The sequence below is a fragment of the Labeo rohita genome, chromosome 5 (assembly GCF_022985175.1).
Source record: "Labeo rohita strain BAU-BD-2019 chromosome 5, IGBB_LRoh.1.0, whole genome shotgun sequence".
In the NCBI taxonomy this organism is placed as follows: Eukaryota; Metazoa; Chordata; class Actinopteri; order Cypriniformes; family Cyprinidae; genus Labeo; species Labeo rohita.
This window is the reverse complement of record NC_066873.1, coordinates 38,955,172-38,972,525: the sequence shown is the minus strand read 5'-3', so window position 1 is coordinate 38,972,525 and position 17,354 is coordinate 38,955,172. Positions and strand designations below refer to the sequence as shown.

At 34.2% G+C, this 17,354-nt stretch overlaps 1 protein-coding gene across 1 annotated transcript in view; it reads left to right on the top strand.

Moving 5' to 3' along the window:
• The window catches only part of hk2 (hexokinase 2), a 61,741-nt gene that overhangs the window by 27,547 nt on the left and 16,840 nt on the right, over positions 1-17,354 (top strand). Inside the window, exons 7-12 of the mRNA XM_051109321.1 lie at positions 2,415-2,598; positions 6,137-6,298; positions 9,203-9,436; positions 13,758-14,062; positions 16,388-16,536; positions 17,069-17,188. Of these exons, the coding sequence (XP_050965278.1) occupies positions 2,415-2,598; positions 6,137-6,298; positions 9,203-9,436; positions 13,758-14,062; positions 16,388-16,536; positions 17,069-17,188 (1,154 nt within the window). The remainder of the gene's footprint in view (positions 1-2,414; positions 2,599-6,136; positions 6,299-9,202; positions 9,437-13,757; positions 14,063-16,387; positions 16,537-17,068; positions 17,189-17,354) is intronic.

Genomic DNA, 17,354 nt, shown 5'->3' with positions numbered 1-17,354 from the left:
TAAAACAAGCTTACCCAGGGCTTACTGTGCCATTTCCCACTGAGCCAGACCACTGTTGAGTGTACAGTTGAAATATAATTGAACATTGTGAAGATATAATAAAGTAAATTCCCCTGCCTGTACCTTTAAACACAATATTTTAGGGTTTGGGGGAATCTATTGAGTATATGGTTTTCACAGTACTTAGAAAACCAACAGGCTGTATTTTTTTTAAAGAGGAATCTTTTGTTACTTGGTTTGTTTGCATTTGCATTTGTTTGCATATTAACGGTAAAAAATGCATTGTAGAGAAAGGAATGAAAAGATTCCTTCCTGACGTTACACAGCTTGAAGACATGAGTCGTCTGCATCATTACGTCAACCAGTATTATATTCTTAACTAATATTTGTGTTTTAGACTCCTACACAGATAAAGAGATTATGTTTCACAATCACAAGCCTTTGTAAGGGTAATATTTTAAAAGGCACAGTTCAGAGCAGACCCACCCAACATGAATCACACCTTTGGCATTTTCTTGAACTTCCCAGTTTGTTATCTGCTTTAGTAGTAGTTCAAATACGCAAAGCAAAGACAGCCGAGTCACTCTTATCAAGCGACGTGAGGATGGATTTGTACCACTTCACTTGGCTAGACATTTCAATTACTCTGGTTTCTTCCCATTGGATAGAAGACTGACGATGCCTGTTTGAAGTGTAGCTCAGTGAAAATGGCATATACAAAGCACAGACTGTAGATATGTTGTCTTTTAAAAATGTAGTTAAAGAAAATTTCACTCCTTTAAAAAGAAAATTTTAAACTCTCCATCATGCTGTTTCTTGTTGGCTTTAGTAGCTACATGATCCTAATCTTTAAAAAGCTCTTTGGCCTCAACATGCATCATGCCTTTGTCATTGCAGGACACATTTAGCATGTTGACAGGCTTTGTGCATAGTGATTCACACATAATAAATTTGAACACTCTCCTGTCTTTTGTTGCTCATGTGCGTTGTTGCTGCAGAGACTAAACGTTCATTTTAATAAGTCACAAAGCTCCTTTACCACCAAAGATTCAACATCACACTGTAGAGATATCGGATCCACCACATGCATATTTTAAATGGTAAGCCTACACTGTATATCAGATTTCTTGATGCTACCTTAAAACAGAAAATGAATTTGGACAAATCTGAGGAAAGGTGTTGATTCCCATAGTCATGGAAAATTGTAACATTTTCAATTTCCAGGTCTCTTTAAAGTTATGGAAATATAATACTGTGGTGAAAAGTTATGGAACTGTATATAGTTAATGTAAATTTCTGCTTTCCTGCTTTAAACCACATTTAAATCTCAGGTCTTTTTTCTCTTTGTTGAGACATTTATACATAAGTATGAATCTCCTATACATACAAATGGGAAATAATCTCCAGCAGTCCACAAGAAATCCTTTAAAAATACTTATACATTAAGCATGAACTACTGTAAAATGGAGATGTCATGGAAATTCATTGGTCAAAAAAGGTGAGAACCATTTTGAAGTGTCTCAGTATGGGTCATTTCTCTTCAAGTTATGTTAACCACTAAACTTAAAAAGATAGGCTCACCCAAAAATGAAAATCACCCCTTATTTTCCCTCCCCTTAAGCCATCCTAGATGTATATGAATTTCTTCTTTCAGATGAATACAATTGGAATTGTATTTAAAAAATATCCTGGCTCTTTCAAACTTTATAACTTTATAATATTTTCTTAAACAAATGGATCGATTCACCTTGGATCGGATCGGCCTTTATTAACCCCCCCAGGGCCATGTGGAGTACTTTTTATGATGCATGGATGCACTTTATTTTGCTTCTAAATCTCAGCAGCCATTCACTGCCATTATAAAGCTTGGAAGAGCCAGGACATTTCTTAATATTACTCTGATTGTATTCATCTGAAAGAAGAAAGTCATTTACAGTACACCTAGGATGGCTTGAGGCTGAGTAATTTCATTTTTGGGTGAACTACCCCTTTAAAAACCACTAGTTTAAAAGCCTGGAAAGGAAACGCGTGGCTTGAAAATAATAAATAAATAAAAGCAGAAGATATATAGCCACCTTTTTCTTTAATGCGGAAGTAAGCCTATGGGTGAATTAAGATAATACATTAAAAAAATATGGTAAGACACGCCAAATTGCAATATCAAGCAAGCAGCAAAACTAACCATAAAATTTACCTATGACCACACCCACTCTTACTGGAAGAAAAAGGTGGATATTTATTTATTTAAAATTTTAATTGCTTTCACTAATCTACTAATGTGATTCTTTGGTTGATGTTTGAACATTTTTTTATGTATTTGTGTAAACATTTTTAATGTGGGTGCAGTTATGGGTTTGCATGCAACATATGATGTCAAACAAAGCGTAAACGCATTGGGTGTGTGTTTTTTACAGGGACAGGCACCAACGCGTGCTACATGGAAGAAATGCGGCACTTGGAGCTGGTGGACGGTGACGAAGGTCGCATGTGTGTGAACATGGAGTGGGGTGCGTTTGGTGACGACGGTGCCCTGAATGACATCCGCACTGAATTTGATCGGGAGATTGACGCTGGCTCCCTCAACCCCGGCAAACAGCTGTGAGTGACAATCCCGCACCTGACAGTTAGTGCCACTCCCACCAGTTCTTTTGTTGACACAAAAAGCCATTGAAGTCCTTTTCCCTGGAGGGCAGCTGTGTCAGCCGGTTGTACTACTAGGCAATTACGGAAGAAGATAACGAGGTTGTCACCATGGTGACACCAAGTCATAGGCATTCTTGCGTACATGTTCATTCCTTGAAGGCAAGTGTGAACAATATTAGGAAGACCATATGTCCTGCTACCATAGCTATAAAGAGTCATTATATAAACTCTTATGCCATCATTAACTGTGCATTAGCCTGCTTTTCCTGATCAGAACTCATGGGGCTTGAGAGTCTTGGAGCTGCAGCTCCTGACCCTAGTCATTGTGACTCCACAGGCGCTTTCATTTCGCAGTTTAAGAAGCAGCACTTTGAAAGCTTAGGAAATGCAGAACTATAATCAAATATGTTGCTTCGAGTGCTTGTTGCTGAGCTCTCTAAATGCCCTCGGTGGTGGAGTATGGCAATTGATTGCCCTATTGTATTTGCACATGCACATACCAATAATTCAGGACTGATAAAGTAGCTTTGAAACTCCTGCTTTTCCCCCCAGAGGTCCTGGTTTCAAAAGATCAATGGGGATATGCTGTTTCTTTATAATTGCAAGTCAATGTTATTGTTCTCTCACATATCCTGCTCCCTGAGACGATGAATGTTTAGACTATGTCCAGATCGAATACTGCAAACATCTTCCTTTTCCCATAAATAAGAAATCTAACAGCAATGTGTAAAGAGACATAAGTGGTTTTCATTAGTGTTGTACAGTAAATCACGAGATGATCTTGTCAATTACTTACTGTACCCTTTTTTTCAGTTTATATATAGCAATATATAATAGACCAGGGTCAAGTTTTTTTTTTTTTTTCCCTTTTTCTTCATAATTAACAGGCTACTTCAAATCTGCCTACTTTGTTGTGCAGGTATCGTTTTATAATACCATTTAAAAGGAATTTTTTTTTTTTTTGGAAAGAAGTCTCTAATGCTTAGCAAGGTTGCATTTATAATTGAATTGTTTAGAAATACAGTCATTTATATTTAAAGATGTTATTTAATCATTCTGAAATTCAATTTATTCCTGTGATGCAAGGCTGAAGTTTCAGCATTATTTCTCCAGTTGTCAATGTTACGTGATCCTTCAGAAATCTTTCTGATATGATGCTTTCTTATCAATGTTGAAAGCATTTGTACCACTTAATAATTTTGTGGAAATCATGACTGTTATTTCATGATTCTTTGATGAATAGAAAGTTCAGAGAAATGGAAACCTTTCTAAATGTCTTTACTGTCACTTTTGATCAATTTAACGCATCGTTGCTCACTAAATGCATTAATTTCTTAAGAAAAAAAAAAAAGATTACTGACCCCAAACTTTTGAAAGGTAGTGCATGTGCCAAAAGTTGAATTTAACAGAAGATTGTTAAAGTAAGATTGTTAAACTCGGAAAAAAACCCACTTTTGAGCCGCTATCTCAAATAATATATTATATATACACTACCAGTCAAAAGTTTTTGAACAGTAAGATATTTAATGTTTTTTTGAAAAGAGAGAAGTCTCTTCTGCTCACCAAGCCTGAATTTATTTGATCCAAAGTACACCAAAAACAGTAAAAATAACTCTTTTCTGTTTTAATATGTTTTAAAATGTAGTTTATTCCTGTGATTTCAAATCTGAATTCTTAGCATCATTACTCCAGTCACATGGTCCTTCAGAAATCATTCTAATATTTTATTATTATTATTATTATTATTATTATCATGTTAAAATAGAAATTCAGGTTTCTTTGATGAATAGAAAGTTAGAAGAACAGCATTTGTCTGAAATAGAAATCTTTTGTAACATTGTAACATTATAAATGTCTTTATCATAACCCAAAAAAAAAAAAAAACTTCAAGCTTTTGAATGGTATAGTGTATAATGTCACAAAAGCTTTTTATTTCAGATAAATGCTGATCTTTGGATCTTTCTATCCATCAAAGAAACCTGAAAAAATTTGCTTAAAGGAGAAGTCTACTTCCAGAACAAAAATTTACAGATAATGTGCTCACCCCCTTGTCATCCAAGATGTTCATGTCTTTCTTTCTTCAGTCATAAAGAAATTATGTTTTTTTAGGAAAAACATTTCAGGGATTTTTTTTTCCATATAGTGGACTTCACTGGTGCACCAAGTACTTCCAAAATGTAGTTTAAATGCGGCTTCAAACGATCCCAAATGTGGTTGTAAATGATCCCAACCAAGAAAGAAGGGTCTTATCTAGGGAAACAATTTTATTTTCATACAAATAATACAATTAATTTAATTTTTAATGTCAAATGCTCGTCTTTTCTTGCTCTGCCTGAACTGTTTTTGTTCTGGTTCATGACAGTTAGGGTATGCCGAAAAACTTCCATCTCATGTTCTCCCTCAACTTCAAAATCATCCTACATCGCTGTTTTACTTTTTTTGTTAAGGGTGTTTGATCTTCTTTGCATGTTCACTTTGCAAAGACTGGGTTGGTACTTCTGCAGTGATGCAGAATGATTTTGAAATGATTTTTAAAGTTGAGGGAGAAAATACGGTCAGAGTTTTTGGGAACGTTTACAACCGCATTTGGGATCGTTTGAAGCCATATTTGAACTGCATTTTGGAAGTTCAAACTCGGGGGGACCATAGCAGTCCATTATATGGAGAAAAGTCCTGAAATGTTTTCCTCAATAAAAAAACAAACAAACAAAAAAAAAAACATAATTTCTTTACGACTGAAGAAAGAAAGACATGAACATCTTGGATGAAAAGGGGGCGAGTACATTATCTGTAAATTTTTGTTCTGGAAGTTAACTTCTCCTTTAACTGTTTTAAATATTGATGATGATAATAATAATAAAATGTTTCTTGAACAGCAAATCAGTATATTAGAATGATTTCTAAAGGATCATGTGACACTGAAGACTGGAGTAATGATACTAAAAAATGTAGCATTGATTACAGGAATAAATTACATTTTAAAATATATTCAAATAGAAAGCAGTTATTTTAAATAGTAAAAATATTTCACAATGTTACTGCTTTTACTGTATTTTGGATCAAATAATTGCAGGCTTGGTGAGCAGAAGAGAATTCTTTAAAAAAAACACTAAAATCATACTGTTTAAAAACTTTTGACTGGTAGTGTATATTATAGCCGAGTTAAAATCTTGTTGCGGGCGAGCCCTGTCTCTTCTATATTAATTACTTTCAAGGACATGTCTCCAGATAAGAATCATCATTTGTGTGAACATACCACTTCCTCCTTTTTTTCACAAATATTTTTTACACCCCTCATTACAGAAATAGTTTCCTGAAGCAACCTTGGGTTAAGTATCTCACTTAAGTTAATAATGACTCTAAATGGATCTCCCCAGTGCATTGGCTGCCCTAGCGTGGCATCAATAACCTCTAGGCGACATGCATCATGACACATGTGTTCATCACGTTCATCAGTCTGACTCCACCTGCTGCATGTTTTGTTTTTGTGCAGGTTTGAGAAGATGATTAGTGGGATGTACATGGGGGAGCTGGTCAGACTCATCCTGGTGAAGATGGCCAAAGACGGTCTGCTGTTCCAGGGACACACCACTCCAGATCTGCTCACCACTGGCCACTTCCAGACTTCCTTTGTCTCTGCCATTGAAAATACAAAGTGAGTACTTTTTTGTGCTTGTGTGTTTATTGCTATACAGAAGTAAGCCAAATCTTATAAAGTTAATGAATAAAATAACTAAATCCTGTTTTTCAAAATGAAAATTAGATTTGGAGAAATGTAGCATTACATCACTTGCTCACTAAAGGATCCTCTGCAGTGAATGGGTGCTGTCAGAATAAGTGCCCAAACAGCTGATAAAAACATCACAGTACTCCAGAAGAAATCCACACCACTCCAATCCATTGGTTAATATCTTGTGATGTTAAAAGCTGCATTTTTGTAATAAACAAATTCATCAAGACATTTTTAGCACTGTTGCTTCTGGATGAAATACGAGTCCTCTATCCATAATATTGCTTTCTCCAGTGAAGAAATCATCTTGTCTGAATCAGATGAGAGATGCGCATAGATCAAGCACAGTTTACAAGTAAAAGCAGTCCAAACCTGTTCTAGACAAATACGCAAATATTGATTTTGGAGTGAGAGGACAACAGGGGATGGATCTTTTCACTGAAAGTGAGTTATGGCATTACTATGAACAATTTTGGCCAGTAGCAATAGTTTAAAGATAAAATGCCTTAATGATGGACTTGTTTCTTACAAACACACAACTTTTTGGCATTAATTGATGGACTGGAGTGGTGTGGATTACTTGTGTATTATTGTGATGTTTGTATCAGCTGTTTGGACTCTCATTCTGACGGCACCTATTCACTGCAGAGGATCCATTGGTAAGCAAGTGATATAATGCTACATTTCTCCAAATCTACATTTTTAATGGCCTGAGGGTGAGTGTATTTTCAGCAAATGTTCATTTTTGGGTGAACAGTCCTTTTTACACTTCAGATGATCTTTTCCCCCAAGCTACTCATCATAATATTCTAGTCTGTCTACTTACTATTAAATAATAAAGTATGTAATCGTGATCATTCTCATTCTCAATTTTTCCAAAAATAATGTGTTTCTGCTTTTAGTTCAAAGTAAAAATAGGCCTACGTGTAATTATACTGTAATTGGCTATTTGCTTAGCTGATATGTATAGTGTGAATTTATGCAACGGTGCCCTTTACTGATCTCACATAAAGTCATACTGAGCAAATGTGTTAACGCGTTAAACATGTTAATTTAATTGCATACTTTAAGAGCCAGCTTTGATTTTCTAGAATACCATAGTACTAAAGTGGTATAAGTCTGAAAATCCAATCTCTTATAGCATTCCAAAAACATGGTACTTTTTGCTAGTTTTGAAAATGTATTTATAAACAGTGTTGGGGGTAATGCATTACAAGTAATGCGAGTTACATAATATTATTACTTTTTCCAAGTAACTAGTAAAGTAACGCATTACTTTTTAATTGACAAGAAAATATCGGAGTTACTTTTTAAAAATAAGTAACGCCAGTTACTTTACCCCCCCATTTATTGATTAAAAGCTCTCCTGTCCCCATATTGAGAGAAATCTGGAGTAGTATGTTAGTTTTAGAATAAATGTGAACATGCATTAATTCATCTCACTCATGAATGAAATGAATGAAAACAGTGAAATTCAACTCAGAATATATGTTAAATAATACAAATATCCTTTATGCATTTAATCCCATTTTATTAACCAATGTCTTTGCTGCCGACCTTCGATGATCCAATTCAACCATACTAATAAGCAAAAGTTACTCAAGATAATCTAACATTGCTAAAGAGTTGACATTTTTTACTGTACAGACGTGAATTTACTTTTCTCACAGCCTGAGGCTTTTGGTGTAAAAAAGGCTTTTACATTTGCCAAAAATAGAGCTTTGTATATTAAAAACAAACCAGATTTAAAAAGTAATGCAAACGTAAAGTAACGCATTACTTTCCATAAAAAGTAACTAAGTAACGTAATTAGTTACTTTTTTAGGGAGTAACTCAATATTGTAGTGCATTCCCCAACATTGTTTATAAATAACCTAAATGTATTATTATTTTTTGCCAAAAATTCTTTTAGGCATTAAAAACAGAAAGAAAATTAGTGACAGTTTTTTGAACGCTGCCCCGGAACTCAGTTATACTGAGTTAGTGCTGTAACTATTCAGTGCCTTAAAATGGCGCTTGCCTTTCTGCCTCATTAAATGCAGCCCTCATCATGACGACAGATAACTGGAAGTCAGTGCAGACCTGTTTCACTTCATCAATTAACTACCCCCATATTTAGTTCTTTCTCCAGCAAACCCAGCAGTCGAGACATCCGTGGGAGAACACCTGCAGTCTCGACAGAAATGACACGCTTCTCAGAATTACTGGCATGGGCTTATCTCAATGTCAGAGCCACTGCCGGTTCACAGACTAAGCACATTTGTGCTATGAAAGAAAGCTACTTACCCACTTTTCTTGTGTGTTTAACATTATTAAACTTGCCCAGAGATCAGACTTTTTGGAGTTTAAAGTCAGCACATTTGTGAGTTAAATGTAAATTAAAATGTAATATTTGTTACCTGCATATAATGAAAATGTAACTAAATCAAATGCTGAAATAATAACAACAGCTTCTTGGCAGGTCACTAAATATCACATCTTCAGAAAAGCTCAATTCTGAAATATTCTTGCCAAGAACATAATGTATATCTACTTCGGGATTCAAAAGTCTCACACCACAAGTGGAAATATTTTTTATTATTACGGATGAGATCACCATAAAAATTTGACTGGAAAGTTCAATGTTTTAATGTCTTAGAATTAGATTGGTTGCTCTTAATTTTAACAAGACTAGTACATAGAAACACATTTTACAAGTTTTTATATAAAACCTGATGATTTATTTCACTCTTGTATGATTAGATCTGATAATCCCTGTTTTTTTTTAATTCATTCAAATGTTTAGGGTTGGTCTCTTGTAGTCACCAAAAATGACTTTTTGTTCTGCAGGACTAACGAGGGTCTGGTGAGTGCAGAGGAGGTGTTGAGAGGCCTTGGACTGGACCCGTCCCCTGAAGACTGTGTGGCCACGCAGCGTGTGTGTCAGATCGTGTCTACGCGTGCGGCCCACCTCTGTGCTGCATCGCTGGCAGCTGTCCTACGGCAGATTCGAGATAACAAAGCCGCAGACAGACTGCGCACCACTATCGGAGTGGATGGATCGGTCTACAAAAACCACCCACAGTGAGTCCAGTGTCCAGCACCAGTTTTTGTGGCACAGAATGATTACCATATTCACATACAATGGGATATTTATATAGTCCTCCAATGTGCTTTTAAGGGATAGTTCACTGAATAATGAAAATTCTGTCATTAATTACTCACCCTCATGTCGTTCCAAACCCGTAAGACCTTCGTTCATCTTAGTAGAGTGATGAGGAAAAGAATCGTTGAATAAAGTCATTGGACATGGACTATTTTATCAGTGTTCTTGGTACCTTTCTGGACCTTGAATGTGGAAGGACGCTGTCTATGGAGGGTCAGAAAGCGCTTGGATTTCATCAAAAATATCTTAATTTGTGTTCTTAAGATGAACAAAGGTCTTATGGGTTTGGAACGACATGAGGGTGAGTAATTAATGACACTATTTTAATTTTTGGTGAACTAACCCTTTAAAGAATACCATGGCAAATGCATGGTAGATGTTAGATTTCTACTCAAAGATCATTGGGTCAATATCACCATGGAGTGCCTTTCAATCCTCACAATACTCAAAAAATTTTGATCTTAACTTAATGCTTTATGTCATGTCATAAATAGTAAACACTCAAGTACTATAGAAACATATTAGCTGAGCTCCCACACATTTATTTTTAGATAATTATGGGCCATTATTTGAAGCATAAAGATATGTTCACTTTCTGAAAGGTATAATGTCTCTTTCCTAAACAGGGTTATTTGCTTTGTTTGCTTTCAAATTATAAATACATAAAATATTTTATGTAAACCGTGCGTTTTTAAAGAAACTCATACAATTTGCACATGTATTTTTTCTTATTTGGAGAAAACTGTGGTATTTAGATGCAGTTTTTTGTTTTTTGCATGTTGTTGCCCTCACACGTAGCTATTGTACACACTGGATTATATAGATATGATTGAATTAATTATTTAAAATATTATTTTAAAATATCAAGATGACGGGGTGGACACTTAAAACAGAACACAAAAAGCATGATACAATATGACATTTATTCAACTTCGAAAAAAAAATAAAAATAATAAAAAAAATAAATAAAATAAATTTAAAAGTCACCAACTTACTCATCTCAGCCGTTGACATTCAGCCACTGAAGAGACAAAAATTCTCTTGTCCTGATGTCACTAAAGGGGATGGCCTTGTCTTAAAGGGTCGGATTCCCCAATATAACAGAGTAGACAACCATTCAAGGGACATGGACAAACTCTTTTTTTATTAAATAAAAATATATTTTTTATTACCAAATGGTCAATACACTCAAATTGCGTAATTTCTTATTTAACAAAATATCAATAGGAGAACAAAGTTTTAACATTTTATGATTTGACTATATTCTACTCTCATTCAAATTTAATTAGCGGTGCATAGGACATAATAACACGCCTCCTCCTACACAAAACATAAAAATCTAGAAAATGTATCTAAAGAGCCAAGTAATGCTTTTGTTATGAATACAAAAACTTATAGCCTAATATAACACACCCTTTCATAGTCATTTTTATGTTAAGTTATCATGGCAAACGAGTTATTTATGTACAGGATGCCAGTAGGCACCCTACAGTGATATTGACCCCATTACTGTATGCCTGAAAATGCATTTCAGTAATGGTTTTGAAAAGCAAAATTCAAGTTGCTCACCAATGCTGTGATTTAAAATTAGATTATACCACTTTGACACTTGAACTTGACAAAAATCTAATTGATCTAAAGATGAGCATGTGAGGAGAGGTGAAACAGAGAAAGAACAAAACAACTCACCTGTGGTAGGGTTCGTCACACTTGCAGACTGTTTTTCCTGATTGAAAAAGGTGACAGGCTAAAACCTGCTGTTTCCCTTCATTTCCCCGTAATGGATTGACGAGAAAATTGAGTGATCGCAGCTTGAGAAGTGACACCGTGTGAATGTGTATTTGTTTTCTGCAGTTTGTTGAGGAAGTTGTATTTGTGCAGCTTCAGAAGGAATTCTTGAAACAAGATTTACACTCGTTTCGTCTGCGCTTTTATATTTTATTGCTAATTTAAGCACTTGACAAGGCTAGGAAAATGTTTGTTTACAAATTGGCCAATAATAATTACTGTGGTAAACATTTTAGATCAGAGCAAATGAGAACGACAACTTGTCTGGTTTTTCGTAAATCAACTCAACGATTCTTCCTGGATGTTGTCAGAGAGTTTGGCAGGGGATATAAATGCAGCAGGGAGTTGAATTGGCCAGGGCTTTTAACAACCACCTGCTGAGACGCAGCTTCATGCATCGATTCCCTCTGATTCCTCAATGACTATGGAAATGAATGACTGAAAAATGGCTAAAAAAAAGTTAGCGATTGTCTAATGGATGCTGCGCAACAATATCGATAGAAGAGAGTTTTGTTCCACATGTCTTATATTGGGTCAGCACTATATCTTCGAGATATCTTTCGAAAATAACTTTACCTTGGTGCTGAAAAGAGTACTTATTTGCATGGCTCATGTTTTATGAAATGAAAGCTGCCTGCAAGCATCAACGTTAATTAGCTGTGCTATTTTAATCCAGCACGACTTGGAATCACAGCTTTCCTCACCCAGGGTGCTAACTCATGCCTTTGTAGAAATGGATCACGTTCTGAAAATTTCCTGAAGGTGTGGATGGCACTCTCAGAGACAAGTGTACTTCTCTCTCAAGATGCGCCTGTGTTGATTGGCTGTGTACAAGTGCCACCTCATGCCAGTCATTGAGTGAGCTCTTCTTTCAGGTTGTGACATGTTTCTGTGGCGCCTGCATCAAGGCAAATATTCTTTTCTGATGTGTAAGCTCTGAGTTTGGTACATTTGTAAACGTCAAGAGTATGAATGGTTTCGCACGCTGTATGTAGAGGGTAGATGTAGAGCAAAGGTGACAACTTTCTTTAGAGGGGAAAATCAACAATAAGTCAAGAGACTGAAATGACGAAATACTCGGTCAAGTTTTTATCTCCTGCATGCAAGTGTAAGCAACTTCGTTGAATGCAATAGAAGCAATCTAAATTGCTTCTTTATCCTGCGGCGTGCACTTCCATTGCATGTTAAGAGTTGCAGCTTAAATGGTTTTCCTTCTTTATTTAGATGAAACATTTTCATCTTTTGCAGTTAGTCTATGAGCCATATATCATCATTTAGACTTTTTTTTTTTTTTTGCCATGGGCGATATAAATATACCCCCCAATATATCTTTTTACTTTCAAGTGTTTCTTCTAATTGAAATGAGTCATTGAATCATATGATCCAAAAATAACTCTTCACAGTACAGAGATTCATGTAATCATGGTAAAAAAAATTGTCCTTTAGGCTGAATTAGTGTAATTTTAATTTTATCTGCTAATTTTGTCTCTTTATTTTGTTTTATTAAAAATACATTTTATTTATTTATTTTATTAAATGTCATTGTAATTTCTTATAGTTTTTAACTATTTTATTAAAAATGTAAGTTTTATTTATTTTAATATAATTTATAAACTCTTAACAAATGATTTTATTTTATAATAATATTATTAAATTTAATTATAATTTATTTGACTTTCTAACATAACCATTTTATTTAATATAATTTAGTTTTAATTGATTAAAATTCATTTTTTTAATTATTTTTATTTATTTTATTAAATTCCATTGTTATAAGTAGTTTTTAATAACATTTTAATTTATTTTATTTTAATTTTATTATAATTAGATTTTTAACACAAGTTTTATTTTATTTCATAAATTTAAATTATTTTATTTTTAATTAATTTTTTCTTTTATTAAATGTATAATTTATTGGACTTACCACAACCATTTTATTTTATTTAATAACATTTAAATGTTATTTTTCAATTAAAAGTGTATTTTATTAAATTTAATTATAATTTATTAGGCTTAACACAACCATTTTTTTTATTTAATAAAATGTAAATAATTTTATTTTTAATTAAAATTTTATTTTATTCAGTTTATTGTAATTCATTGGACTTTTAACTTTATCATTTTATGTATATAAATATTTAATGTTCATGCTTTTTTTATGTATGTATTTATGTATTTTTTTTTTTTTTTGTAATGTAATTTGAATAAATGAACAATCACAACTCTTCAGTCAACTACAGCTGCAAACATTGCATCACCACCCTGAGTAGTAATTCTCAGATCTCTGAATGTACCATGCAACCTCCTAACATTATTTTCTCCTGTGCCCCATTTTTTTCCCCTTTATCCCTTTGTGCATCATTCACCTTTTTCTTACTTGTTCTTTCTTTGCTTTTGTCCCTTTTTCTCTCTCACCCACACATTTGTTTGTTCTCTGGCTTTTTCCTGAAGGTTTGCCCGGCGACTCAATAAGATGGTGCGGTTATTGGTGCCTGACTGCGATGTGCGTTTCTTGCGCTCTGAGGATGGCAGCGGAAAGGGGGCTGCCATGGTTACAGCTGTGGCATACCGGTTGGCAAAGCAGCATGCAGAGCGTCAGCGTATCCTGGACACCCTGCGTCTCAATCGGGATCAACTCCTGGAGGTGAAGAAAAGGATGGAGGAGGAGATTAACCGCGGTTTGGCTAAAAAAACACACGCCACGGCCACTGTCAAAATGCTGCCCACCTTTGTGCGCTCCACACCGGATGGAACAGGTTAGAGTGAGAAAAACAGAGTTTTAACTTATTTTAGTTAACCCATAATGAAAATTCTGTCATCTTTTATTCAACCTCATGTTCCAAAACAGTGTTTTTTTACGTGAAAGTAATTTCCCTCATGTTGCCCTTTTCCATACAACAACAGTTCATAATGAGCATGAAAGCACCCTAATTGTGCTCCAAATGACTTATGCACTGTATTCCTTTAGTCATACACACTACCAGTCAAAAGTTTTTGAACAGTAAGTTTTTTTTTTTTTTTTTTAAGGAGTCTCTTCTGCTCGCCAAGCCTGCATTTTTTGATCCAAAGTGCAGCAAAAACAGTAAAAATTTTTTTTGTATTTTTACTATTTGAAATAACCATTTTCTTTTTGAATATATTTTAAAATGTAATTTATTCCTGTGATTTCAAAGCTGAATTTCTCATCATTACTTCAGTCACATGATCTCTCAGAAATAATTCTAAATTTTCTGATTGGCTGCAAAACATTTATTATTATGTTAAAAACATCTGAGTAGATGTAGATACTGAGTAGTATTTTTTTTTTTTTTTTTTTTTAGCTTTCTTTGAATAGAAAGTTCAGAGGAACAGTATTTGTCTGAAATATAAATCTTTTGTAACATTAGAAATGTCTTTATCATCACTTTTGATCAATTTAAAGCATTCTTGCTAAATAAAAGTATTCATTTCTATAATTTCTTTTCCAAATAAAAAAAAATAAAAATAAAAAAGTATACTGACTCCAAGATTTTGAATGGTATAATGTATAATGTTACAAAAGCTTTTTATTTCAGATAAATGCTGACCTTTTTATCTTTCTATCCATTAAAGAAACCTGAAAAATATGTACTCAACAGTTTCAAATATTGATAATAATAATAACAATATTAATAAATGTTTCTTGAACAACAAATCAGCACATTAGAATGATTTCTGAAGGATCATGTGACTGAGTAATAATGCTGGAAATTCAGCTTTGAAATCACAGGAATAAATTACATTTTAAAATATATTCAAATAGAAAACAGTTATTTTACATAGTAAAAATATTTCAAAATTTATTGTTTTTGCTGTACGTTGGATCAAATAAATGCAGGCTTGATGGATGATTTTAAAAAAAAAAAAACATTAAAAATATTACTGTTAAAAAACTTTTGACTGGTAGTGTATATGATATGATATATACTAAAATCATATGATATGATATAGCTAAGTATGAAGAACAGACCTGGAAAGTACTGTTAAGTCATTCAGGATTTAATTTAAATTTAATTTAAAGAAAATCACTATCTTTATTTTAAATTTTTTTTTTTTCATTTTTCTTAAATGACTAGAAAAAACTCTTTTCTTTTCTTTCTTTCTTTCTGTCTTTCTTTCTGTCTTTCTTGTACAAGCTGGTGGATTTTGATGTAGGTTTTTTTTTTTTTTTTTTTTTTTTTTTTTCAAATCTCTTTGAAACCCACTGACAGATGTTGCCACTATGAAATGTCGTATGAAAACAGCTGCAAAAATGTATGTGTAGTGTAAAAAAACAACAGTAACAGCTTTGAAGATCAGATCACAAATGGAGACATATTGCATGCAAAATAAAATGTCATTCCATCTTGCAAAAAAAAAATCAAGGAAGATCTGGAGGGAATGTGCTTGAATATAAATTGTTGTGAATAATGCATCATACTTGATTCAAGCTTGCTTAGAATGATGGAATGACGACAATTTCTGAGAGTGTTTTTTCATGCATAATTTTTTTTTTCCGTGTATGTATGCTATTATGTGTGTGTATATATGCGTGCTTTTAAAAAAAAAACAAAAAAAAAAAACCTTGGCAACCCCGGACTTTTCTAATGAGTCTGTTAGTGTACAGTATTTAGTGACCTAGAAATCATGCCAAATTTTAAATATGTCTTATTCTTATTTTAAATAAAACGTAATTTCTTAGATTACATACAAATTCGGTTTCCATGGTATTCTCAGACTATTGAAACCCTTTGTTTGTGTGTTCAAAAGGCTAAAACGCAAATGAGATGGACAAACTAAAAAAGAATTGTCTAATCTAAATATACTGTAGGGGCAAAACTATACTGACCAATGTAGGGCAAAAAAAAAAAAAAGATAAACTGGAGTGTATGTAATACCCTCACTGGTATGTGATACAAATCAATTCCCCCTCCGTATCTATTCTATACCAGCTCTGTAACTGGACCATTCCAAAAGAGTCCAGGATGTTGATTGGTGTGTGGGTGTGTGTCTGAACGAGAGAGTGTGTGTGTGTATGAGAGAAAGTTGTTACGGTCGCTGAATCTATTGTGAATGTTCTACAGAGCGTGGAGACTTCTTGGCACTGGATCTGGGCGGCACAAACTTCAGGGTGCTTTTGGTGCGCGTTCGAAGTGGGAAAAGACGGAGCGTGGAGATGCATAATAAGATCTACACCATCCCCCAAGACATTACCCAGGGCACCGGAGAGGAGGTATGCCCTCTAATCATACTCCACTTCATTAACGCCCATTCAAGATGTGAATTGGGTACATGGTGGATTCCTTTCATTTGCATGATGATGACGTTGCATTGGAAAATCACGTTGATTTTCTTTTATTTCTCAACTGAGCTGCCAAATTGAAAAGAAAGCAGCTCTGATATATAATGATAATATGTGTCTTGGATTGCAGGATAAGTGCACTAGGGGTACTATGTGACCTCCTTAATAAAACTATCCCTGTTTTTGAATGTGAAGTCCACTCACCTGTTTGCAATTTATTTGAAAGTGGTCACCGAGCACTTGAGCGGTACAATCTTGTGTCCGGCTGCATATGTAGTGGTGTATTGTAGGATGGAATTGCACATCCAGACACTTGTTGTATCATAACCTGTTCTCTTGTACTCACTTGGTTTCCAATGATAGTGCTGTTGAGCTTGTTTAGATAAGCTCATAGCCTAGATAATGCCCTTTGTGCATCAACAAACCTTTATGTTTACTTCTGTGTGTATGTGTGTGTCTGCAGTTATTTGATCACATAGTGCACTGTATTGCTGACTTTCTGGAGTATATGGGTATGAAGGGAGCATCGCTGCCTCTGGGTTTCACCTTCTCGTTTCCCTGCCGTCAGACCCGACTGGACCAGGTAAGTCCACACATACACATCTCTGCTCATTCATCTAAATGAGGACAAAGGGTAATTTTTAGCACTGGAAAGTGTGCTTCTACAAATAGGGTACAAAATAGGACTTAAAAATTCTGAACAAAGAATAAATGAGAATAAATGTAATAAATATTTTTTTTCTTTTCAA